This window comes from Astyanax mexicanus, chromosome 9, assembly GCF_023375975.1.
Source record: "Astyanax mexicanus isolate ESR-SI-001 chromosome 9, AstMex3_surface, whole genome shotgun sequence".
Classification (NCBI taxonomy): Eukaryota; Metazoa; Chordata; class Actinopteri; order Characiformes; family Acestrorhamphidae; genus Astyanax; species Astyanax mexicanus.
Window position 1 is genome coordinate 14,876,347 of NC_064416.1, and position 26,051 is coordinate 14,902,397.

General features: G+C 39.2%; 1 protein-coding gene across 4 annotated transcripts in view; it reads right to left on the minus strand.

The window, feature by feature from the left end:
* shank3a (SH3 and multiple ankyrin repeat domains 3a) overlaps positions 1 to 26,051 on the minus strand; it is a 475,306-nt gene that overhangs the window by 155,788 nt on the left and 293,467 nt on the right. For all 4 annotated transcript variants that reach the window (XM_049483671.1, XM_049483669.1, XM_049483670.1 and 1 more), the window contains 2 exons: positions 17,359 to 17,475; positions 2,608 to 2,685 (listed from right to left, as the gene is read on the minus strand). In XM_049483671.1, coding sequence (XP_049339628.1) covers positions 2,608 to 2,685; positions 17,359 to 17,475 — 195 coding nt within the window. The remainder of the gene's footprint in view (positions 1 to 2,607; positions 2,686 to 17,358; positions 17,476 to 26,051) is intronic.

The following is a 26,051-nucleotide window of genomic DNA, read 5'->3' on the forward strand; positions in this document are numbered from 1 at the left end:
TGTGGACTGAGGCTATACAGTACAGCTGGAGGTGCACCTATTAGCATCGATAGCAGTACATCCGATAACAGTTCTACATAATGCTGTTTTACTTACAGTTAGGTACACAACCTCCACAGCATTGTGCAAGAACTCTACTAAAGAGCAATTACTCTAATATGTTCAAACCCTCTCTAACCAGTTACTCCACACACTTCCACTCAGACGGTCACATGATCACACCTATTACAACATTGCGTAATATCTGAATTACACAACCCTGTAGGTCTGATAAGCTTTTATGAACTAGAACACAGCATCCTGGAACACAGGTTACGGGAGTGCGACTGCAGAGAAAAGCATGAGTTTACAGTTGGTATGGAAACATGGCAGAGTCACACAAACGATACATAAATAAGCAGCGCAATTAACATTCTGCCTCACTCCGGCTCCCTCTCTCACCCTCTCTCTCTCTCTCTCTCGCTCTCTCTCTGTTCTTTCTCAGTTGTTCAGTGTGAACATGAGGGCTAATTAGCTTTTCTTCGTTAAAGGGCTGCATCTGACTTTGGCAGCTGTCTAATGGCTCCTCTGTTGGTTTGTGCAGCAGCGCCATGTTGCTCTCCCCCCTCCCTGTGTACAAACAAATTAACTTTGATCTGTGCTGGAAATCTGTGTCAATGTCAATTGGAGCACGGGTTCAGGCAGAGAGCAAGAGCTGTGTGTGCCATGCCTGAGATAAAACACACTACCATCAGTATGCTTATGGCATTTACTAGGGGTGTATGCTAAATTGTACTTTTATCGTATATCGTAATCGTGATACTTGTTTTTATGATCAACACATCGAAAGAGCTGTGAGAACATTGTGAATATCAGAAACCTCCAAACTGCATTACCCACGTGCAGCAACAGAGGGAGCTCTTCACACTGCAGACTGTGCTCACGTTACATAACCAGACGGGACGTGATGCGAGGTAGAACAAGGTAGAGTGAGGCAGAATAAGGCAGAATGAGAATGAGGTAAAGTGAAGTAAAGTGAGGCAGAATGAGTTAGAGTGAGGTAGTGCTAGATAGAGTGAGGCAGAGCTTGGTAGAGTGAGGCAGAGCAAGGTAAAGTAAGGCAGAGTTAGGTAGAGCGAGGTAGGATGACAATGAGGTAAAGTGAGAATAAGGTAAAGTGAGAATAAGGTAAAGTGAGGTAGAGTGAGGCAGAATGAGGTAAAGTGAGAATAAGGTAAAGTGAGGTAGAGTGAGGCAGAATGAGGTAAAGTGAGAATAAGGTAAAGTGAGGTAGAGTGAGGCAGAATGAGGTAAAGTGAGAATAAGGTAAAGTGAGGTAGAGTGAGGTAGAATGAGGTAGAGTGAGAATGAGGTAAAGTGAGGAAGAGTAAGGCAGAATGAGGTAGTACTAGGTTGTGTGAGGTAGAGATTGGTAAAGTGAGAGAGCATGGTAGAATGAGGCAGAGTTGGGTGAGCAAAGTAGAGTGGGGCGGAGGAAGGCAGAGCGAAGTATAGCAATAAAGAGCCAGGCAGGGTGAGGTAGAACGAGGTAGACTAAGTAAAAATGAGGTTGAGTGAGGCAGAATGAGGTAGACTGAGTAAAAATGAGGTTGAGTGAGGCAGAATGAGGTAGACTGAGTAAAAATGAGGTAGAGTGAGGCAGAATGAGGTAAAATGAGAATAAGGTAAATTGAGGTAGAGTGAGGCTGAATGAGGTAGAGTAAAGTAAAGTGAGGCAGAGGAAAGAAAGCCAAGAGTGAAGCAGAATGAGGTAAAATGAGGTAGAGTGAGGCAGAATGAGCTAGAGTCAGGCAGAATGAAGTATAGAAAGGTAACATGAGTAAGAATGAGATAAACTGAGGTAGAGTGAGGCAGAATGAACTAGAGTCAGGCAGAATGAAGTATAGAAAGGTAACATGAGTAAGAATGAGATAAACTGAGGTAGAGTGAGGCAGAATGAGGTAGAGTGAAAGATAACCAGGCAAATTGAGAGAGAGAGAATGAGGTATAAATATAAATCATACATAACTCCTACATTTACATGCAGATATCTCTAGATTTATATATATACACACACACACATGTAAAAACTGTTTTATTTATTACAAACAATAAATGCTAAACTTAGATTTATATACTATAGATTTTATACTTTCTTGGATTTATTATAATAAAAAAATGGCTTTATTAAGGTGTGCATAGGGTGGATTCTATTCCTAAAGGAAAAGTCCCTTTCCTGTGTCGCTGCCGCTTTAAAATCCCAGCCTTTTGAGCTTTCATCACCATGATAAGATCACCGCTTGGTTCAGATTTTGGGTTACGGCAGCTTCACTCTGGGTCATGATGTCAGCGTCTAAAAAAAGGCTTTGGCACGTCTTGAGACCGGCTCCTGCTGAAACGGTTATTCAGGCTTCTCCACAGAGAGGCTGACAGCGTTCAGAAAGTCCCAGCCCCCCTAAATATCAATTCATCAAACATGATAAGCATTAGTGTCAACAAATCAAGGGCAGAAGTGGCCCAGTGGTTAAATCAGTGGCGTGTTAGAGAGAGACAGCCTGCAGTGAGAGGTTCAGACTGTCTGAGGGAGCATCACGCAGCTTCAGAGCAGAGCACTGGCTTTGTTCTCACCTGGAAGGCAGTTTGGCTGTTGTAGTTTTTTATCTCTTTATTCGCTCCTCGGAACAGCAAAACTCGCGCACAGCTATCCTAGAGGGAGAGAGAGAGAGAGAGAGAGAGAGAGAGAGAAGGAAGAAGAGGAAGTGAGAGAGAAAAAGAGAGAGGGGGAAAGAGAAAGAGACACTATCATACAACTGTTTTAATGTCACAGTCTCTCCCTGGGCGTCTCGGAGCAGCAGTGAGAGTTTAAAAGGCCAGGAAAGAGCAGCCAACATCTGGCAACGATCCCTCGCTTACTCCGAGCTGTCTGTCTGTCCCTGAGCATTGGCCATGTTTTCACACTCTCTCACTCTCACTCTCTCTCTCTCTCTCTCTCTCTCACTCACACACAGACACGTAGACATGCACACGTTAGAGGTGTTTAAAGTGAGCGTGGCTCTGCTGGGATTTGTGTCCTAGTTTCCTAACTGTGGTGGTTAGTGGGGGAATATTACAGCTGTCCCCACCTGCTCCTCAGAAGCCTGTGTGTGTGTGTGTGTGTGTGTGTGTGTGTGTGTAAATGTTTAATCACACATTACACACATCCACCTCCCTCATCCCTCCATCCCTCTCATTACTTTACGTCAGTTCAATTCAAGTCAATTCAATTAAGATTAGTTAGATCATTTAATCAAAATGTTCAATTTCAGTTCAATTCACTTCTGTTCTATTTCATTTAGTTCTGTTTAGTTGAGTTCAGTTATGATCAGATCAAACATTTGAATTTGGTTTAACTCAGTTCAGATATGTTTAATTAAGTTCAATTCAGTTACCTTCAAATTTGCTTCATTTCAAATTTGTTCAATCCATTTAATTTTACTGGGGCTTAGTTGAATTCAACTAAATTGAACTATTAATTATGTTAAATTCAGTTTGGTTCTGTTAAGTTCCGGCACGATACGTAACTCAGATAATGTTTAAGTTATAAAGTAGGTAATACTTTACTTGGATGGCCAATGTTATGGCCTTGTTGATGCTCAGCTATCATTCAACTAACATTCAAATGAATGTCTATTAAATGTAACTTACACCTACTGTATGTTGAATGTCAGGTAGGAGCAGGAAGTAGACATGAAGAGAGGACACACTTTTGTAATTATTAAAGAAACACAAAATAAACAAACAAAGAACCAAAGAACGGAAGAACTGAAACAAAAGAAAACATGGAATACATTAAAACATGGGAACACAAAACCTGACTGACCTTAACAACGTACAGCCACTGATGAGGAACTTAGGAACTAGGAGGACTATTTATTTTTAACATGGAGGAGGACTGTTTACTATTTTTAACAGGAAATAGGAAACACCTGAGATCAGGTAACAAGGGGGCGGAGCTACAAATGAATAGGTGAGCACACAAACCTTAAATCTCACACTAAACCCAATCCTAAAACGTTAGGATTAGAGTTTGGGTTAGAGATGGTTGTAGGGTTACATTGAATAGAGAATCATTTACTTTCACCTTTCAGTTCAATTGCATTTAATAGACATGCAGTTAAATGTTAGCTGAGCATCAATGAAGCCATCAAATGGACCAATCCAAGTAAAGTGTTACCATAAACTTTTAGAGCGTTCTACAGAAAAAAAATAGAATGTAAAAACATTTTAAATAAAACACTGTTAAATTGATCAGTCTACATAAACACACATAATTGTAATGTAATAGAACAATCAATCCTACATATATTAACATCTAATAGCATTCTCTCTCTGTTTATAGCAGGAATATGAACATGGGTGTGGTTTAACCCAGTTAACCATGTTAATAACCTACAATTGTGCAAGGCTGTATGTGTATGTGTGTGTGTGTGTGTGTGTGTGTGTCTGTGTGAGCATGTGTGACATATAGGAGAAAAGGCAGAGGTTTGCATTTTCCTAACTCTGTGGTTCTTGTGCTGCACGGCTAAAAAAATCAATATGTAATTTCAGCTGCAGACTGAATTAACAGAATAATGATTGAACTGCTCTATCATACTGGGACTATCAAGACCCCCGGTTTTCCCTCAATCTCACCCCTCTCTCTCACTCTCTCTCTCTCTTTCTCTGTGTAAAAGATATGCTTGTGACAGCTCTGGCCTCCAATCATACAGTATTCACTGATACAGGAAAGCCCATCATTATACATAAAACATCAATAATCATATGATCATAAACTACACAGCCGGTCTGTCTGCAGTGCTGCCACTAGAAAAAAAAAAAAAACAGTACTGTATTAAAATAAGATATCAGTCTAGATTTCATCCAACAGTTCCACCTGTTCCATCACACTGTAGATACACACAGACATGTCTAAAGTAGAGCTGCAGTCAGCAGGTGCCCTCTACTGGGAGAACTGCAGAATGGCAGGTCTCTCTCTCTGTATCTCTCTCTGTCTCTCTTTCTCTCTCGATCTCTCTCGTTCTCTCTGCTGCCTCAGTGGTGACAGGTAGCCTTGGAGAAGGCCTGGGAGGCAGAAAGTCAGTGACTGGAACTGCATGTTTAATTACATTAACTGGGCTGCTGAATAATGCAGGAGGCCTTTCAGAGTGAGAACGCTGTAGAGAGTGTTTAACCACAGTAACTAAAATCGCTAATGAAGCTCAACTCCATTGCCCAAAGTTATTACTTCAGCTTAATCATGCAAATGCAGCTGGGTGCGTTTGAATGGGTGGGTGGGTGTTTGGGTGGGTGAGTGAGGGAATAAGTGAGTGAGTGAGTGAGTGAGTAGTGCGCATGCTGGTGTAACAGCTTGTGGTCCTCATCACTCATCTGATGAGGCAGAATGAGGATCTAGGTCTATCAGGCCCAACAAGTGCAGTCTGGAAAAGGAGCGCAACAATAATCAACATAAGGCATAGCATGAATATATTCAGCATGATTGCTGTAATATATACATTAATGCATTACATTACATTACATTACATCACTATTGTAAGCCGCTTTGGACAAAAGGGTCTGCCAAATGTAAAGTACAAAAGTAATAGAAGTTAAAGGTAAAAACATCTTTAGATAGGGCCTAAAGGAGATCAGAGGGAAATAATGGGATAGAGGACTAAAGGAGGGGAAGAAGGAAATGAGGTTAGAAGTAGTTAGTGTGTTAGAGGTGTTAGGAGAGTAAGTGCTCTTTGAAGAGCTCTGTCTTCAGGAGTTTCTTAAATATAGTGAGAGATTCTCTTGATCTGGTAGTAAAAGGTAGTTTGTTCCACCATTGGGGAACTCTGTATGAGAACAGTCTGGATTGCTTTGTGTGAATGTTTGGCAAAGCGAGGCGACGTTCATTGGAGGAGCATTATACATGTGGGTATTTAACAGGCTTTTTGCCTAAATTGTATGGTTAAATGTTTAATTTGTTGAAGATTAGTGGCGTTAATCTATCTTGCAACACCTGCCCAATAATCAAGAAATCATTAATAATATTTACGTCCTTTAGCCATAACATTTAAAACGCTGGCTTAAAGGTGTCCTTTTGCTAAAATGTACTATTTCTTCTCCTTTGTGAAATACAATACTTCTTTTTCAGTCTCCATTGTCTGCAGTAGCTAATAAAACAAACAATTAAAAAAAATGAGTCGATCAGGAAAAGCACTGTGTCTACATCAACCCGTGAATTAGAATGCTAGGAATATCATGGCAGTTTGTTCCTGTTTTATTTGTGCAAATAGCACAGCAGTGTTAAATTCTTAGCCCAGTAATTCAGAGCTAAAGAACAATTTTAGAATTTGTCTATGGAACACCACCAGCGAAGTACAATTGAGATAGGTAGGTGTATTTTGGAACAGTTCTGTTTACACTAGTTAAAAATCCACACCTGGATTAAATTATTACTTGTGGTATTTACGTCTATTTTGTGTTTTTTTTTATTTCTGTTTGTGTTTGCAATGTGTAAATGTATGTTGTGAATTTTTAAATTAAACATTCATTATTAAGTACAATGTCTTATTTTATGTTTTATCCGATTACTCGATTAATTGAATCGATTTTTCAGTAGAGTACTCCATTACTAAAATAATCGATAGCTGCAGCCCTACTGACCACTGCATACAATTGCATATGTTCTGATCAAGTTGTTTCAGTAATTACAGTAAATTGGTTCATGACAACGTGTCTTAGATTCTTACACTTGCCTATTATTTCCCGCTTACAACACGTCAACCCTCACAACTAACATTTTACATTTACATTTACAGTATTTAGCTGATCCAGAGTGACTTACAAGGTTCTTACTATTACAGAGTTGGGCCAATATAGTGTTAGGAGTCTTTCCCATGGACTCTGATTGGTGTAGTGTAGTATAGTCACCCAGATTGGGAATTGAACCACAGTCTCCCACATGAGTGGGATGTGGTAGCTCGCTGGCATGCAGTGGTGTTATCCACTGTGCCACACCAACCAAGTGCTCAATTTATACCTAATATGCAGATACCACTCCTTAAAGCAGCAGTATCTAAGATTTCTTCTTAAAAAAAATAAAAAATAAAAAAAGCAAGGAAAAGCCGCAGTATTTGTGTGTGTGTTTGGGGACAAATTACGCAAATAATGGTATTAGTGTTGTAAGACGACCTTTCCTGCAACATCTAATATATTAATTCTAAAACAAGAGTGGTCTGGTAGGTTTGTTGGATGTTACTGCTCTCTTAATTTGACAGTGGTTCATAAATTAACAAAATGAACACACACAACAATCTATTAACTAAATCCACAAATCCCCAAAACGTACAAACTGCTGCTTTAACAGGTGCCACTGGAACCAGATCATCAATGTTACTCATTTCACCTGTCAGTGTTTTTAATGTAATGGCAGAAAAAAGTCTCTCAAATATACTCATGTTAGTCTGTAAAGATTTTTGGATGGTCCAGCTGGACCGACCCCAGGCACAGACAGCGGACGTCACTGCGTGGGAGTGAAGAATTGTGCCTCGAAGGTTAGAGAGTAGATGGACTTTGTATTTCACTTGTTTTCTTGTGTGTGTGTGTGTGTGTGTGTTTGCGCGTGTGTGTGTGTGTGTGTGTGTGTGTGTATGGCTGAGTTGAGCTTAATGGTGCATGTGAAGGTCGTAAATGCATGATGCACTGTTAATGACTGCACAGGAGCAGAGTGTCTTGTCTCATTGTTAGATTACATGTGTGTGTGTTTGGGCCGTAAAGCAGCGGCGATTAGTTTGCTTATGACTGCAGTTAAAATTGACCGTAGTAAACAGTTACCCATTCATCCTCTGTGAAATTACCCGCTCTTACTACACACACACACACATACATACACACACACACACACATAAACACACACACTTCATTGTAAGTCAAAGGTGTGGATGCTTTTATAAATGCTTTTAAACTTTTAAAACCAAGTGTATTTAAAACATCTGCAACATTGGGCAGCATTTATTAGCACTATGGTCGGCTAGCGCTGCTAACCACTGCTGGCTGGCGCTGCTAACCGTGTTTGGCTAGTGCTGGTAACAGGGTTTGGTTGGCGCTGCTAGCCAGGGCTGGCTAGTGCTGCTAATCAGGGCTGGTTAGCGCTGCTAACTGGGGCTGGCTAAGTGTTTGCTAGTATGGCTAGCGCTCACTCTTGGACAAAATACTGGAATTCTAAGATTATTGTAAATAATTTCAAGTGCTTTACTCAATCAAAAAAAAAATGTTTTTTAGGAGAAAAAAATCCATATCCAGTGCTTGTTTCATTTTTTATTTTTATTTTTATTATTTATTATTATTATTATTTTTTTTTTTACAAATTATGGTTTTGTTTACTTAAGCACACCCCAATGGCTAGACCTGCTGAATAAGAAGAAAAACATGGCGACATCCTTCATCCTTTAATTCAAGTGTGCATTCTTACCAGTGTCACATAATGCACCTTTTAATCCGGTACATCTTTTGTATAAAAACAGGCCAGAAAAAAGACTATCATTAACAGCGTGCCTCATAATCTGGTGTGCTTTATAATCCGAAAAATATGGTAAAGAAAAAAAAACATAACCTCTAGCTGGATCTTTTTTCCTGAAAAAAGGTAAAAAAAAATAATTTGGAAACTTTTTTGTGTTCTATGCGCTGACATACCAAAAAGTAAGTGTGACCATGACTTTTGCCATGCCTCATGACAGCTTAAAACACTGCAGTGAACTGCAGTATATGTGTGTGGGGCTCCTGCACTGATTTTTGCTGGAGTTGTGTGTTCAACATCAATCTTACTGGCTCTTTTTTTTTTGGCAACAACTATCAGGCCTAGCTCAGAATCGCGAGATAATTAATCTCGCCTTGCCATGAGCATATCGGCCACTGGTTAAACTTCCTTGTGGCAACCCTTCATGATAATTTAACATACTGCTGTCCCATGACTTTTAGCAGTCCAGTGTATGCTTGTGTTTATTTAAGAACAAAAAAACAAGAGCAAACATTCCATATGTATTAAATATGATACAATATAATTCATTAATTAATTAAAAAATAAACAAACTCAATTATTTGATGGCTTAAGCTTTAAAGCGTTAACACAGATGAGCATGTTTTCTTTAATTATTTGGAAGTTAAATAGAAAACAGAAAAGTGAAAATAGTTCCATAAGCAGAAACAGATCTTTTCATCTCTCCTTGCAAAAACTGCTAAACTGAAAGAACAACCGATTAAAGTGCTGCTCTGGGAATAAAGGCCAGACCCCTCTCATTTTCTCACTTTTGCTTTGATGTCAGCACTCATCAGCACTCCAACCTTTCAGGTGTTTAAAGCACCTCTGGGGTAAAAGATTTTCAATATGTGCTTTTAAACAATAGTTAGGAAAACCTGCTCCTCAGATGAAGGACGACACCTAGATTAACATGAAGCTGAGCGCTGAAGCTAAATATCCCCAGTGTTTCAGTGAATAGAGATGACAAATCTGTATTGATGGGTTTTTGTATCGGGCTAAAATCAGCAGAAAATACTGGATCGGATATCAGGATTGAAAACAAGAATGAATCTGATCTAGACAAACACAGTCTGCTTAAACTTAACACCACAAAAAATGACATGTTTGCACTGTTTTATTGAACAAAGCATGCTAACATTCACAGTGAGGGGGAAAAAGTATGTGAACCCCTAGGATAATGACTTTTCTAAGAGCTAATTAAAACCAGGATGTGATGAGATTGGATGTGTTGGTTAAAGCTGCCCTGCCCCATTAAAAAAAAAAAAAAACACACAGCAGTTTTGACAAAAGTATCTCTAAAAGCCTTGATGTTCAGCCTTCATGTGTCCACGGTAAGACAGGCGGTCTACAAAAGGAGAAAGTTTAGCACTGTTGCTACTCTCCCTAGGCATGGTCGTCCTGTAAAGATGACTGCAAGAGCACAGCGCAAAATGATCAACGAGGTGAGAAAGAATCCTAGAGTGTCAGCTGAAGTCTTACAGAAATCTCTGGCACATGCTAACAATTTTGAGACAAATCTACAATAAGAAAAACATTAAACAAGAATATAGTTAATGGGAGGACACCACGGAGGAAGCCACTGCTGTCCAAAAAAAAAAAAAAAAAAAAACATTGCTGCACGTTTGACGTTTGCAGAAGAGCACCTGGGTGTTGCAGAGCACAACTGGCAAAATATACTTGGGGACAGGTGAACCCAAAATTGAGCTGTTTGGAAGGAACACACAACGCTATATGTGTGGAGTCATAAAAAAAAGGCACAGCCCACCAACATCAAAACCTCATCCTGATGTGAAACATGGTGGAGGGTGCATCATGGTTTGGGTCTGCTTTGCTGCTTCAGGGCCTGGACAGATTGCGGTCATCATCAGAAAAATGAATTCCCAAGTTTACCAAGACATTTTTCCGGAACTGAAGCTCAACAGAGGATGGATGATGCAACAGGACAACGACCCAAAACATAGAAGTGAATCAACAACCGAATGAATGGTTTCAACAGAAGGAAATAAATACGCCTTCTGGAGAGTCCTGACCTCCTGAACCGAATTTAGATGCTGTGCAATGAGCTCAAGAGAGCGATTCACACCAGATATCCCATCATTGCTGAACTGAAACAGTTTTGTGAGAAATGAGAAATGGTCCAGAATCCCACCTGACTGTTCTGCAGGTCTGATCTGCAACTACAGGAAATGTTTGGTTGAGGATAGTGTTGCCAAAGGAGGGTCAACCAGTTATTAAATCCAAATGTTAACATGATGTGTTTAATAAAACCATGCAAACATATAATTTTTTGTGTGGTATTAATTTAAGCAGAGTGTGTTTGTCTATTGTTGTGACATAGATGAAGATCAGAACACATTTAATAACCTATTTATGCAGAAATCCAAGTAATCCCAAAGGGTTCAAATACTGTCCATAGAGCATATTCATGCTAATAACTGATCCCACTGCCTAAAACTCATGAAATGTGACCTCATGTCAACTTGACTCTGATATGATACGTTTGCTTTACCTCCCCACCCACACACATCCATTCACTCCTAATAGTGTATTCCCGACCGGTGTGTTCCCTGGTGTGGAGGACCGTGATTCTCTCGTCTGTCTCTCCATCATAAACTCCTCAGGTGCTGCTTTCCTCTCATTCAGTCAGTTACATTTCCACTCTCCCTCTGTTTCCACCGGCTCGCTCAGATACTACAGTAATGTCCTCACACTTCCCTCAGCGCTGAAATGACTGAAGCCCACTCAGAGACAGCGTCTGAAAGTGATCCACTCCAGCACCTCGCTGAGACCTAAACACTCATCTGAAACACACTACTCTCCTCCTTAAAGCTGAATCACTGCTGCTAAGACACACACTCACACACTCACACGTGCACATCCATCACACAAACTGACCAAGGTGTAAACCATAGACTGTGTATAGCCCTGTGGAGGCAGCCCTCAGGGGCGGGGTTTATTTAAATGAGTAGGCTGTCTCTCCACAGTCTTACTCCCTCCTCTGGTCTCTACTGCGCAGACTCGGGTTTCAGGATCGCCCAAAATGGCGAAAGAGATTTTGGCTTCATTTTTATTAAATGAATGGGAACAGCGACACGACGTCCATTTTTTTACAGTCTGTTTTACTCTGGTGTAAACACACAGATGCACTACAAAGCGCAAACCTGACCTTTACTTAAACAATAAACCGAATAAAGAATAAAATAACACTGCTGTTCCCTTAAATAAGCTGCTGGCTTACCTTCACAGTGTGAAAGCGCAGGTCAGTATCCTCAGTTTCAGTGTGAATTTTCCTATAATATACTATCAAAATATACTGGTATATATAATTGGTCTAGGGGCCTAAATGTTCAGCTGTCCTCACCAGCAGATTATTTTTCAGAGTGGAAAGCATTTTATGTCCCCATTTTGGCAAGACCACACCTGTAATCATTTATATACAGCTCTGATGAGTTTCTTTGATTTTACCAAATTGAAAAAAATCTGGAATATAATCAAGAGGAAGATGGATGATCACAAGCCATCAAACCAAAGTGAACTGTTTGAATTTTTGCACCAGGAGTGCAGGCATAAAGTTATCCAAAAGCAGTGTGTAAGACTGGTGGAGGAGAACATTCAAAGATGCATGTGAAAATTTTGATTAAAAACCAGGGTTATTCCACCAAAAATTGATTTCTAAACTCTTAAAACTTTATGAATATGAACTTGTTTTCTTTGCATTATTTAAAGTCTGAAAGCTCTGCATCTTTTTATTATTTCAGCCATTTCTCATTTTCTGCAAATAAATGGTCTAAATGACAATAATTCTATTTGGAATTTGGGAGAAATGTTTTCCGTAGTTTATAGAATAAAAACAACAATGTTCATTTTACTCAAACATATACCTATACATAGCAAAATCAGAAAAACTGATTCAGAAACTGAAGTGGTCTCTTATTTTTTTCAGAGCTGTATCCGTTTAAAATTTAACTGCAAGCCGGATTTTGCAAAAATGTGGGGTCTGAAATTTGCTTTTAAAAATGAGTGTATTTACTGAGGTCAAAATGTAGGATAATGACCTTATAAACCCACCTTTTTCCCAGATCCTCAACTAATACTAAAACTACTGAATGAATGGAGCACCATCATTCCCTTTCTTTATGCAGAGTTTTTTTTCATTGCATTTCATAAAATTCAAATGCAGCAGCCTCTCATAAAGTCTGGGGCCTGTTGAATTGCCTGTGCTAATACCAGTCCTCTAACATCTGTGCTGTCTGAATGATATATAATAGCATACACTGTAAGTACGTGTATGCACATATGAGTGTTTGTGTAGTCTCAGGCAGATGATGCATCAAAAAGCTGCTGAAATAATGAGTATTGATTTCTTTTTAAGCATAATAGGAGTATATAGTGCTGTTGGGTAGAATACAGCACTAAACAGCTGGTATAACTGTTCTTGATGGTCGTATTTTGCTCTTCTTTAAAGATAAGTGATATAAAATGTGTGTGCGGGCTATTTTCCCTGTCATATTGCCATTCTAGACTTGATCCACACACTTCATATTCTCAGCAGAAGGTTATATGATTATATGAGCTGTGTTTTCAGTGCTGTAGAACAAATATAAGAAAGAGAGAGAGAGAGAGAGAGAGAGAGAAAGAGAGAGAGAGCAGGGGGTTCTGCTGGTTTGTGCTTGTGTTAGCGTGTTGTTTTCCTTTGCTATTGATCAGCGTATATATGGGTCTTCAGCCGGGATGGATGCTAAATTAGCCAGGGTCAGCTCTAGTGTAATCTGATTGGAGCAGAGTAAATGAAGAAAAACAACTAGCACTACTATACAGTCTACACAGACGCACACAAACACACACAGAAATACACACAGACAGGTCTGTTCAATTATATTTAGTAAGGCCATTGGGGTCATATATAGTATTATATATAGTATATAGTACATGGTATATATATATATATATATGTATATATATATATATATATATATATATATATATATACATATATATACACACAGCATTTAACAATATACACTATACAATGTTTGTGGATGCCCCTTCTACTAAATGCATTCAGCTACTATAAAGGTACATATGTGCAAAATCCTTCACACACATCTTGTCCAGAAGTATAGTATAGAAGTATATATATTTATAAGCCAATAGCCAAAATATATTTAGAAGCCAATAGAATAAGACTCTAGTGCAGGGGTGGGCAGTTATGTTTTTTAAGGGGCCAAATGAAAGATTGGAACGGTTTTAGAGGGCCAGACTAATATACATAGCTTGGTTCTGCAAAAAAAAAAAAAAAAAAAAAAAAAAACTTCATATAAAATAAAACAATAAATAAAACATTTTGGTGGACTATATACTTCTTTCGATTAGCACCACAACCTGACATTAAATACCACATTTTCAAAGCCCAGCATTGCTTTAACTTGAAAAATGAACAGTAAATAAAACATTACAGCAGTGCAATTAAAATGTTAAGCACATAATTATATAAATATTTAACGAACATCTAGTATATAGTATAAGGGTGTACTCACACTAGGCAATCCGAACCGTGCCCGGGCACGGTTACCTCCCAAAGCACGGTTCGTTTGGCTAGTGTGATTGCTCCGAACCGTGCCCGGGCCCGCTTGGAGAGGTGGGCCCGAGCACGGTTCACTTGAACCCGGATCAAGATGACGTCAGTGATGCGACGCTACTGTAAACGGAGGACGTTTTATACACAATACTGCATATAATATTTTTGAAAAGAGTTCTAAAGAGCACCATAATGGTTAGTGTTACCCATAATAAATTAGGACTACTATCTACAAGTCCTAAACAACAAACACATTTTATTATTACTTGAGTTTTATGCTCCTTTGGTCACTATTTATGTATATAGCAAGTACGTCTCTTACCTTACTGATGAACGTGAATTGTAGTCCGCGAGTAAAGCTGCAAATTTCTCCCTGGACGTCTGCTTCTTGTGTAAAAACCTTCTTACACGTGCAGCACGATTAGCAGTAAATCGCTGTGTTGCACAATCAATGAATCTCTGGTTCAGTTGCGTATTTGCACGCCCAAAACGACTCCAGAGAAACAAAAACAACAGTACAATCCTGAACTCCATTGTTTTGCGCGCGCATACTGTTCTTCAAAACAAAAGTCACCTGTTGATGACGAAAGCGTGCTCGGGCACGGATCGTTTAGCGCAGTGTGAGTGCAGGCCTGCGGGGGAGTGGGGAGGGGGCCGAACAGTGCTCCGGCACGATTCAACCAAACCGGGCCTAGTGTGAGTACACCCTAAATCTATTAAAAAGCCTTATTCTCCTGATAGTACAGGCAGTTATTGCAAGAGAGGAAAAATAAGATTATTTTCAATTATTGAATTCAGAAGAGAGACAGAGAGAGCAGGAGTCCCAATACTTTTGTCCACTTTTGTGCAAAATATTTATACACTTATTTTGTCGGCCCTGAGACTACAGGGTAGTCCAGGTTTTCCCTGTTTCTAAAGTCTCTCACACACACACAAACACACACACACACGTGTAAAAAACACATTTGAGAGATACACCTCATGTACACAAACTCACGCGACATGCATAATTTAACTCATTTTATGGATGATTGTACCTCTCTCTGTTTATGTGTATGTGTGTTTTGTGTGTATGTTTGTGTGTTTTGTGTGTGTGTGTGTGTGTGGCTGTGTGTCCGTGTGTGTGTGTGTTTGTTGAACATGTAAATGAGTTATGTGATTTGTTCAGCTGACTCCAATCATGTGCACTGACCTGATTTGAGATTTCTCTAAAGCATTGCACTTCTGCTGCTCGAGAGAAGAGACGTGAAGGACAGAATGTGTGTGTATCTGTGTGTGTGTGTGTGTGTGTGTGTGTCGTAAATGTACACTTTGTGATTCAATAACATGTTTTTTATCTTTTATTTCACGAGCACGCACATTTTTGCTCATATTGATATGATGTATATGAGGTAAATGAATGAAGTAAAATCACTTCATTGTTTTTCAAGTTTGGGTGCTTCTTATTAGGTTAGATTAGATTATATTAGGCTAAATGAAGTTATATTAGATTAGATTTAGTTTTATTGTCATTGAGAAAGTACAAGAACAGAAATGCAAAACTGAGTCCCAGTAGGAACACATCTAGGCTCAGGTCTGAAGCCTCTCTGACTGGATTATAATGAGACTGGTCTTACACTGAGTTAGTGGATTCAGCATTCAGCATTCAGCACACACACACACACACACACACACACACAAAACATGCAAACATTCTGCAAAATATCTGAACATACTGAACATATGATTTATAGGGCAGGACTTAATGTAGCTGTGGTCAGATCCCAAAGGTGAAATTTAAAGTGAAGTCAAGGTCATCCCACAAGCTTATAGATCATAGAGAAAACACCTCAGTTTTATTTTTTTACCCTACACTTAAAACCCTATGGGCCCTATTTTAGTGATCTACAGCGCACCAGTCAATTGCACACAATCAATAAACGTCTGTTTTCTGGTATATTTTCATATAGAAGGTAATTTTTTTGCATCAATAGTAAGGAACTGGGGTGTCACCATGTTTTTTTTCTAATTCAGCAGGTCTTTTAGGTTGTTGCATTCAAGTGCTGGATGTTAATCTACACAGATTTCTCTCCAGAAAAAAGTTATCTGGGTGAGTAAAGCACTGCCAGTTATTTCCAGTAAGCCTAGATTTACAATATTTTCAACACCGTGGTTAGCAGCAGCTGCTAGTATACGCAGCCCGACAGCACAACACTGAGGAACCCTGAGTATTCCCATAAGCCAGGGTGCTATCAGCTAGCGATATACTCACCTCTGAACAGTGAAAGAGCTAGCGCTGTGGTTAGCGGCTAATGCTAATACTGCTCCAGCCTTGGTGCTGGAGAAACTTCACCGAAACGCCTTTATAACACTCTACCTAAATATCTGACTGGTAAAATTCATACATAAGGAGCATCGGATTATAAGGAGCACTGACGATTTTTGGGTAAATTAAAGGATTTCAAGTGTACATTATAGTGCAAAAAATATGGTAAATGAAAACACAACAACTTATGACTTGGAATTTGGAAAACATGTACATGTGTGTCAGAATGAGGCACTGCAAAAAACTCAGACTAAAATTGGGATGAGCTAAAACTTTTAAGTTTTTTTTTTTGCTGATTCACTCCTTTAATATTACAAACATAAATACTATAAACATATTGTTATGCACAGATATAAAAACAGTCTTTTATTTTATAATTTTATTTCAAATTTTTCCCTATTTTCTCCCCAAATTACCCAACCCACTCATTAGGGCTACCTCTATCACTATTGATGCCCCAACAAACCAGGAGGGTGAAGACAAGCACATGCCTCCTCTAATACATGTGAAGTCAGCCACCGCTTCTTTTCGAGCTGCTGCTGATGCAGCATTGCCGAGTAGCATCACAGCGTGCTTGGAAGAAAGCCAACGACTCGGTTCCGATACATCAGCTCACAGATGCCCTGTGCTGCGGACATCACCCTAGGAGTGACGTGAGGAGAGAGAGTGCTACCCACCCAGAAGGAGCAGGGCCAATTTGCTCCTTTTGAGGGCCCGCAAAGCTGCATGAGCTGGGGTTAACTATGCGTTTAACTATACCTTATATACTGCTTCAAATAGGACTAAACACTGTAGTAGTTAGTGAAACTGTTGCTGACACTGATACAGTACCTGAACTTAAACCTTAATATCAGTTCCTTTTATTGGCCAAACAATACAATATGTCAGACATACCCTACTTTAAACAATGCACATTATCATATTATATTGCATTATATAATCTGTAAGTGTTACCTGGTTGTAGAGGGCACAGATGTGTAGGGCAGTGTTTCCAGAAGCGTTCTGCGCACTCATATCCGCTCCGTAGAAGAGCAGGTGCTCCAGGTGCTGCACATGGCCATGACGGCAGGCCTGATGATACACACACACACGCACACACACAAAAGAGAGAGTGTAAAAGAGAGAGTGTGGGTGGTGCAGCAGATAAGAGCTTTCCGTTTACTCATGCGTGGAGTGGGGGTCAGTAGATGCTACAAACAATAACACTGCACATTTTAACCAACACTGCACGTGCTGTAATAGTTAACTATTTATTACCTGTTTTACTGCTGTTTTCTTTCAATTCTATTGCTAATTTTATCTTTTGTACTTTTACTGTTTTGTTTTTTGTGACACAGAATGCCATAAATGTCAAAAAGAAGGAGTCATGTTTCTGTGTAGAAATATCTTAATTCTTTTAGATCAGACGATTTTCAAGCATGAACTGTTCATCTAAGGTCTTACAACAGCATTGCAATGGGATTCAAGTAAAAACTTTGACTGGTCCAGTCCATAATCTTTATTTTGAACTTGTTCGGGGAGGGGGATCATAATCTCTGGTTTGTTTTCACACATAATAACTACATCGAAACGTGGATCAATTGCACAGAGTCATGCATCACTTTTCTTTTCCTTATGTTCAGGTGTATACTGTACTTTTATTATTTACTGTAGCTTACTTTGGGAAACATTTATACCTTTATAAGAAGGTTTTAATTGATGCAGGCCAGCTTGAGGTGAGCTTTTATTGCCATGCTGTCCACAAACTTGAGTTTATTACAGTAACCTCATATAGTTTGTGAAAGTGTGGTTTAAATAGGATGTACTGATGGACTCTTATCCAATCTCACAACCCCACACACAGCACAGGGAGCAGATAGCTTCCAAAAAAAAACCTGCAGCAGACCACACCAAACAAATTGCAGACCACTGACTTCAGAGAGACCAGAGAATGGTACATTGCACAGCTCCTGGATTTGAAAACAACTCTCAAAACTCACAGAGCAAAAGGAGAACCATACGTTAGGGTGAAAATGCCCTTAGAAGTAGACTAGCCCATGTGTTTTGGCATTAGCTCATTGTCTGTCTGCATAACCCAACTGATCTTAAGCTTTTGGTCACAAACTGCCATACATTTCTGATTCATGGTTTCATCAATTACTATACTACATACCGATCCGGTCCAGAGGAAGAAAAGCAGGTCAGAATTTTCCAACTAATCCTAAAAGTACAAGGTGAAAAAACATCTTTACAGAAAGCTCAGTGCTGGGGGGCTTTATACCCTTCTACAGCCCATGTCTGCCATAGGAAATGGTTTGCCAGTGGTTTGATGTTTATCCAGATGCTTCAGAAAAAATCTATTGTGTTTGCTGTACTTCCATACAGGGACTAGATAAGTTGTGTGAGTGCATTTCTCCATCTTACTTACTTACAATTACACTTATATAGCGGCTTTCTGTCACTCAAGGATGCCTACAATTACTTTCTCACACTTAATACCCACCAATGAAAAGCGACAGCCAATCGTGAACAGCATACTCTTAACCAGAAAACATGTCCACCTGCAGGACTGATACCTGATCTCCAAGTTTTTGGACTGAGAGACAAAACTCCGGAGTCCCCGGAGAAAACCCAGGCAGACATGGAGAGACCATGGATACTGCACCCAGATAGGGACTTGAACCAAGGACCCCAGCACTGGGAGGTGAATGTGCTAACCTCTAAGCCACTGTGCCGCATTTATCTGTGTCAGCAATGGGTGCAATTTAAAGTAGCTGAAAGCATTAGTTTTAGAAGAGGTGTCCACAAACATTTGGACAAATAGTGTAGAGGGAACTGGGCTAATACTTGTTCACAGTATAATACATTGTTTTAAAAGCACTTTTGAAACTAATGTGATACATTAATTATGTAAAGAGTTCGTAATCTGTTAGTGTTTCCTGTCTCTCTCTCTCTCTCTTTCTATCTCTCTAGCGCTCTCTCATTCTCTTGCTGCTTTTGTCCTTTTGCTCTCTCCCATATTATCATTCACTCCACTCTCTGCTGATAGGAGCTAGCAGAATTGTTTTGTATTATCAATGTCACTATTCGATTCTCTATTATTCAAATTGTGTCCTCTCTGCAAACAGATAGAGTGCGGCCTGTGGAGGAACAGTGTGGATAAACTGTTTAAGAGGTGCTTAATGCTGGGAGTGAGGGAAGCTGTGTCCTAAAGCCTGGGCTGCAGCTGAGATGAGGTGCATTTCTCTGACGTTACCTCAGTGAAGGACTCACTGTATACAGCTGATGTCCGGAGCAATTGTGAGGACGCAACTGTATCATTCACAGCCCTGGATTACCTAATAGATGTGTGTTATGTTATATTGTGCAAAATAGTATAGTTACATACAGCTCTTGAAAAAATTAAGAGACCAGTTTAGTTTATGAATCCGTTTCTCTGATTTTGCTATTTATAGGTATATGTTTGAATAAAATGAACATTGTTGCTTTATTCTATAAACTACAGACATTTGGAGCATTTATTTTCAGAAAATGAGAAATGGCTGAATGCAAAGAAATATGCAAAGAAAACAAGTCTTACACACTGCTTTTGGATAACTTTATGGCACTCTTGATGACTTGTGATCATCCATCTTCCTCTTGATTGTATTCCAGAGGTTTTACATTTGGTAGAAGAAACTTATAATTTTTAAGTGGTCTCTTTTTTACAGAGATGTATATATATATATATATATATATTTCTCTTCAGGATCTAATATAGAAAGATCTAAATTTCCTTCAATATAAATAAAGTATCTATCTATCTATAGAGAGAGAGAGAGGTACAGTATATAATAATGTGCTTTGCATGAATGGACTATATTTAGAGTAGCTACGTGACAGAAGGGTTATAATAAAGTGGCTCAACTTCTGTCTCTAAGCCCACCTACTCAGACAGACACAGGCCTGAGTTTCCATAGTGTAGCCTTAAACAAGTCCTCACAAAGTGGTCACAGCTTTGGCAAATGTGAACTGACCCTAACTCTAACCCCAACCCCCCCCCCCCCCCACACACACCCATCTATACACACACACACACCAATCCTAGCCTAGCATACATCCCCAATCTTAACCCTGACCTATACCCAACCTTAACCCCCCAAAAAGAACCCTAAACATGACCTAAACCATCACCTATTCCTAACCCCAACCCAAACCCTAATAACCCTAATCTTATCTCCAAACCTAAACTAAACCCTAACCTGACCTCTAACCACACACAAACTACCTTACTCATCTCTAACCAATTCTAACCCCAGTCTTAAACCTAACCCCTAGCTTTATCTAGCCAACCCTGAATCTAACCCAATCCTCACTCACCCGAACTAAACTTAACTATAACCCTATCCATCTCTAACCAATTCTAACCCCAATCTTAAACCTAACCCATAGCTTAATCTAGCAAACCCTGAATCTAACCCAATACTCACTTACTCATACTAAACTAAACCACAACCCTATCCATCTCTAACCTAATTCTAATCCAATTTTAAACCTATCCACACGCTTAAACATAATTTATACAGTAATCAAACCCCAACCCTGAATCTAACCCACTCCCTCAAACTATACTAAACCACAACCCTACCCATCTCTAACCTAAACCTAACCCCAATCTTAAACCTAACCCCAAGCTTAATCAAACCCAAACCCTGAATCTAAACAAATCCAAACCACCAACTCTACACCAACCACAACTTTTATCTTAACCCAAATCTTAACCACACTAACCCTAAGTCTAACCCTAATCTTAACTCTGCCAGCTCAAATCTTAACCCAGACCTAAACCTAAGTAAAATCTTAATCATACCAACCAATCCTAATCCCAATCTAACCATATTAACCTAATCTTAACCATGATAACCCTTAACTTAAACCTGATCTTTACCTTACTAACCATAATCTAAATCTAACGATGAATCCAACCATTCTAATTCTAAATTAATTAATCCCTAATCTAATTCTAATCATATCCTTAACCTCACTTACCAAAAGACTAGCATTTGGTATTCGCTGAGAAGTACGAGTAGTCCTCTATCTTTCTCTTTCTCTTTCTCTCTCTCTCTCTCTCTCTCTCTCTCTCTCTCACACACACACTCAATTTATTCATTGTCTTCATCTGAGCTCACTCTCTCTCTCACACACACACACACACACACACACATTTTCACACACTAGTAAAATAAATAATAAAAAAATGCCCAAAAGTCCTCCAAACATCTATACCCAGCACACTGCTTAGAATCTATAAACCTAGAAGCAACACCCATAAGAACAATAGTGTGTGTGTGTGTGTGTGTGTGTGTGTGTGTGTATGTGTGTGTAGTAGAACATTATTTTAATGTCCACCTGTCACATTTTCTTCCTGATCTTATTGAGAGAATGACACCATGCCCTCATGTGAGAACTTGTAAACATGGGGCATTAGTGGTGATCAAAAAACACACAAACAAACACACACACACACACACACACACACACACTGCTCTAACTCAGATTCACTCGACCTCAGGCCATCTATTTGCTATGCACCCATTACCAAATCTGATGCACTGCTGCCAGCCAACAGCATTCTCCCAAACCCAGCTCTGAACCCAGCCTTACTCTCCCGTACAGACAGACTGACACACCACTGACTCAGCCGTCCTCCAGCACTCACTCTGCTTTAGCTGTAGACATGGGAGAGGTAGATTACCTAATGAAGCATGCTGGCGGTGGAAGCTGTGGAGTGAAGGGGTGTAGAAATACAATTGCTTCACTGTTCAATTCATAATTCTGTGCTCAAGGTTCAGTATGCTGATATATATTTTTTCAAATAAATGGAAAATAATGGCAATATATCCATAATGCTGCAATATAATAAGACGGCTACAGGTAGGTCGCTAAATAAGTGTTACAGCTGCCACCAAACATGCTTTAATGCCTGTATGTTGCAATGTGAAACCTCCAGGGATTGTATCACTGACCAGACACAACATAAGAACCACCTGCCCAACATTTTTAGGTCTCCTTTGTGCGTTTAAACAGATCTGACCATACATATAAAGGCATAGCCTCCTCAGAAGGTGTTTTAAATTATCTCCTACCAAGTTTGGAGATGTTTTGAGCCAGTCAACTAGCCATTATGGTTTGGTTCTTGTCAGGTTTGAATCTTGTCACAGAATCTTCTTATGCTTACGTTTTTTTCTGCTTACAAAACATCAAAAACTTATAGAACTGACTGTTCACTGCTGTCTATGATGTAAATCTCTCTTCTGGGAAGGTGCATCTGGAGCCAGATGTAACAACACCTTCCTAAAGGCGATTAAATGAAATTTAGATGGTGTACATCTTGATAATATTTTTTTCAGCTAACACTGAATAAACAAAACTAAAAAAAAAAAAAAAAACTGCGGGGCCTCCATAAATGTTACATTACCCTTAAATGTCTTAATAAGAAAAAACGCCTTGAGTAATCTTTTAATTGATTTTAAAACGCAGAGCAGGGAATTTAGTGGGAACTTTTAATGTGAAATAGCATGCTTAGCGTTAAGTCACCCACGCACAGGAAGCAGGTGGAGAGGGCAGAGGTTTTTGAAGCAGTGAGCAGATAAATTTAACTGGTAACACTTTATTTGGATGGTCCATTTTATGGCTTTGTTGATGCTCAACTGACAATCAACTAACACTGAATTGAATGTCCATATGTAGTTGAATGTTAGTTGAATGTCAGTTGAGCATTAACAAGGCCATCAAATGGACCATCCAAGTAAAATGTTACCATTTAACTTATAACAAATCCATGAGATTAACATTAATGTACCTTTATAACATAACGACAGCACTGTGGAGTGCTGATTATAAGGAATACTGTCTAATGTGTGTGATTAGTTTATTACAACAGAGACACGTTCTAGACTTAATACAGGCTTTATGTAATCAGTAAACACTGTGAAACGCTGTGGAGTTTATAAATAAATACATGTTAAAGTCAGCTGGCCATGAACTTACTGTCATTGTCATTGAGCTAAGATGCACAACATAAAGCCAATGTTTATGCCTTTATTATTGATTAATGACCTATTTTTAATACTTAGAAGAAATCTAAGTTGAAGTAATTTAACTTTAAATTTAACTTAAATTATTAATTATTAAAATATTACTTGTGGTATTTATGTTTGTTTTTGTGTTTTATTTATTTCTATTTGTGTTGGAAATGTGGAAATGTATGTTGTGAATTTAAAAATTAAACAAATTGGTCATTTATTATTAAGTAAAATTTCTTGATGTTTTAATATTTTATGTTTCATCCAATTACTCGATTAATCCAATCGATTTTTCAGTAGAGTACTCCATTACTAAAATAGTCGATAGCTCCATTCCTAATTATCACCTTTAGAGTTAAACAATTTAGTTCAATTTGGAAGAAAATTAACAACAGATATTTATGGAACACTTTCTTTTCACCCCTCCCCAGTTGTTAAAATAAATAAAAGAAATGAAATAAAACAAATGACAATGAAACACTCTTTACTTTTTAAACTCAGTATCTTTAAACTCAAGCGCTTGTTACGTTGGGGCTCATTTAGCTGGTGCACTTGTATAAGAGCAGAGACGAAAGTGATTCGGAGAGTCAGATTCAGATTGAGATTCAGCTGAGTCGATACTCACAGATCCTTTCAGCACGTGGAGGACGCATCGCGGTTTCCATGACAACCGCACCACCGAGCAGTACTCCCAGTACTCACGGAGAGCTGACGTTTGGATTCACTGAAGATTCAGTCTTGCCACTTTTAGTTGGTTACTGGAGTTTTTTTCTGGAGGACACAACGCTCAGAATGCTGTGAAATCCTGCCGCTGCCCGCAGCTCGGCTGAGTTCATTAGCAGTTGTGTGAAGTTGCACCTGAACTCACGCCTCGCGCTGCAGTGACCAAACCGCCACACAAACTAAAGTTGTCTGTCTGGGCAGCCAGAGCCCATAAAGTCCTGAGCTGAGAACCTCAAACAGAGAAATAAAGCAACTCTGGAGAAACTAGCAACAGCCAGCCAACTTCTCTATCCCTCCTCTGTCTTCCTCTGTCTGCTCTGCCACACATAATGTTGCCAACTCATCAGTAAGGAAAGTAGCTACTGGCTGACCTAAAAGTCGCTAGAAGTCGCTAAATGATGTCATCGCCTAATTTGTATAATACATGTTTTTGAAGCTGTAAAGGATTAACGTTGTAGGAGAGTTAGAAATGTTACAAATGAACTCTGACAAATAAACAACGTCTGTTGCTTTTTAAATAGGCAGTTACCTCTCAAATAACTTCATTTTTACGTAAATTACATAAATATTTTTTTTTTGCCGTGTTGTTTAAAGTTATTATAAGAGCAGCAGTTAGCCAGAACTTTTATTCTATGTTTTTTTTTGTTTTGTTTTTTTTTCAGTTTTTTTTTTTTGTTTTATTTTAAGTTTTTTTTATTTTCAAAAACAAATTATAGACAAATTGTTCAATGATGAGCTAACTAGCTAGATTTTTACAAAGAGGCAGACACTGTGGACGAGTCCCAGGCTACGTACTGAATGAGGTGAGTGACTGACTGAAACTGTGTGAGTTAAATTCCGTATTTTCTTTTCATGTCACGCTGAAGACGCATTTATTTACATCCTGCTCTGTAAATAAGGGGCGGGGTCAGTCAGCGTCGGTTTTGGGCACGCACAGTTGATTTGCAGTGTGGACCTGGAGCGCAGAGGTTCTGCTCTGACTGTGTGATACTGCACTGTGAGTGTTGTGGACGGGGCTCACGGCAAAGGCTAGTAACTAAAGAGCATGTGTGTTCATCTCAGAGTCGCCAAAAGTCTCCAATAACACCACAAAACTCGTTAGATTTGTCGCTAGTCGCTTTCTTACAAAAAAAAAAGTCGCTAGAGGGTCTGAAAAGTCGCTAAATATAGCGACAAAGTCGCTAAGTTGGCAACACTGCACACACACAGGCAGGACCCGACTCACACTCTTAGGCCCGCCTCTTCTAGATACTGATTTGCTAATAATATGGCTAATAACATCATACCTCACATTCATCCCATTGGTAGCGCTGGAAACAGGAAACTTACACAAAACAGGAAACTTACACAAAAACTGAAAAGGACAATGGGAAAGTGAGTTCTTATACACTTAGCATAAAAACAACGAAAACACATAAATCGAGATACACTGGGCACGTTAAGGGTCCTACACAGATAACCAGTGTTATTTATTTTTTAAAACTTTATTAGAATCGTTTTGATGAATTCACATTCTCCAGTTTACAATGCAGTTTTGAAGCCTGATATTCATATAGTCAAAATACTGTGCTATCTCTCTCTCTCTCTCTCTCTCTCTCTCTCTCTGTTTGTGTGTGAAAGGTCAAAAATGTGAATGTCACACACTGAAGATTGATAACAGAGTAAGGCTGTTTAAATGAGTGTGTGTATGTGTCTATATGTGTGTGTCTGGACCATAGCCAGGCTTGAGAATGTGGTCAGAGATGAGGACATGATCCCTGAAACATCATCTCATAGCCTATAGCCCTGCAGTAATCCACTTATTCATCCTGTCACACACTGCTTATTACATTATATCTGTGTGTGTGTGTGTGTGTGTGTGTGTGTGGTTTCTAGTTTCGT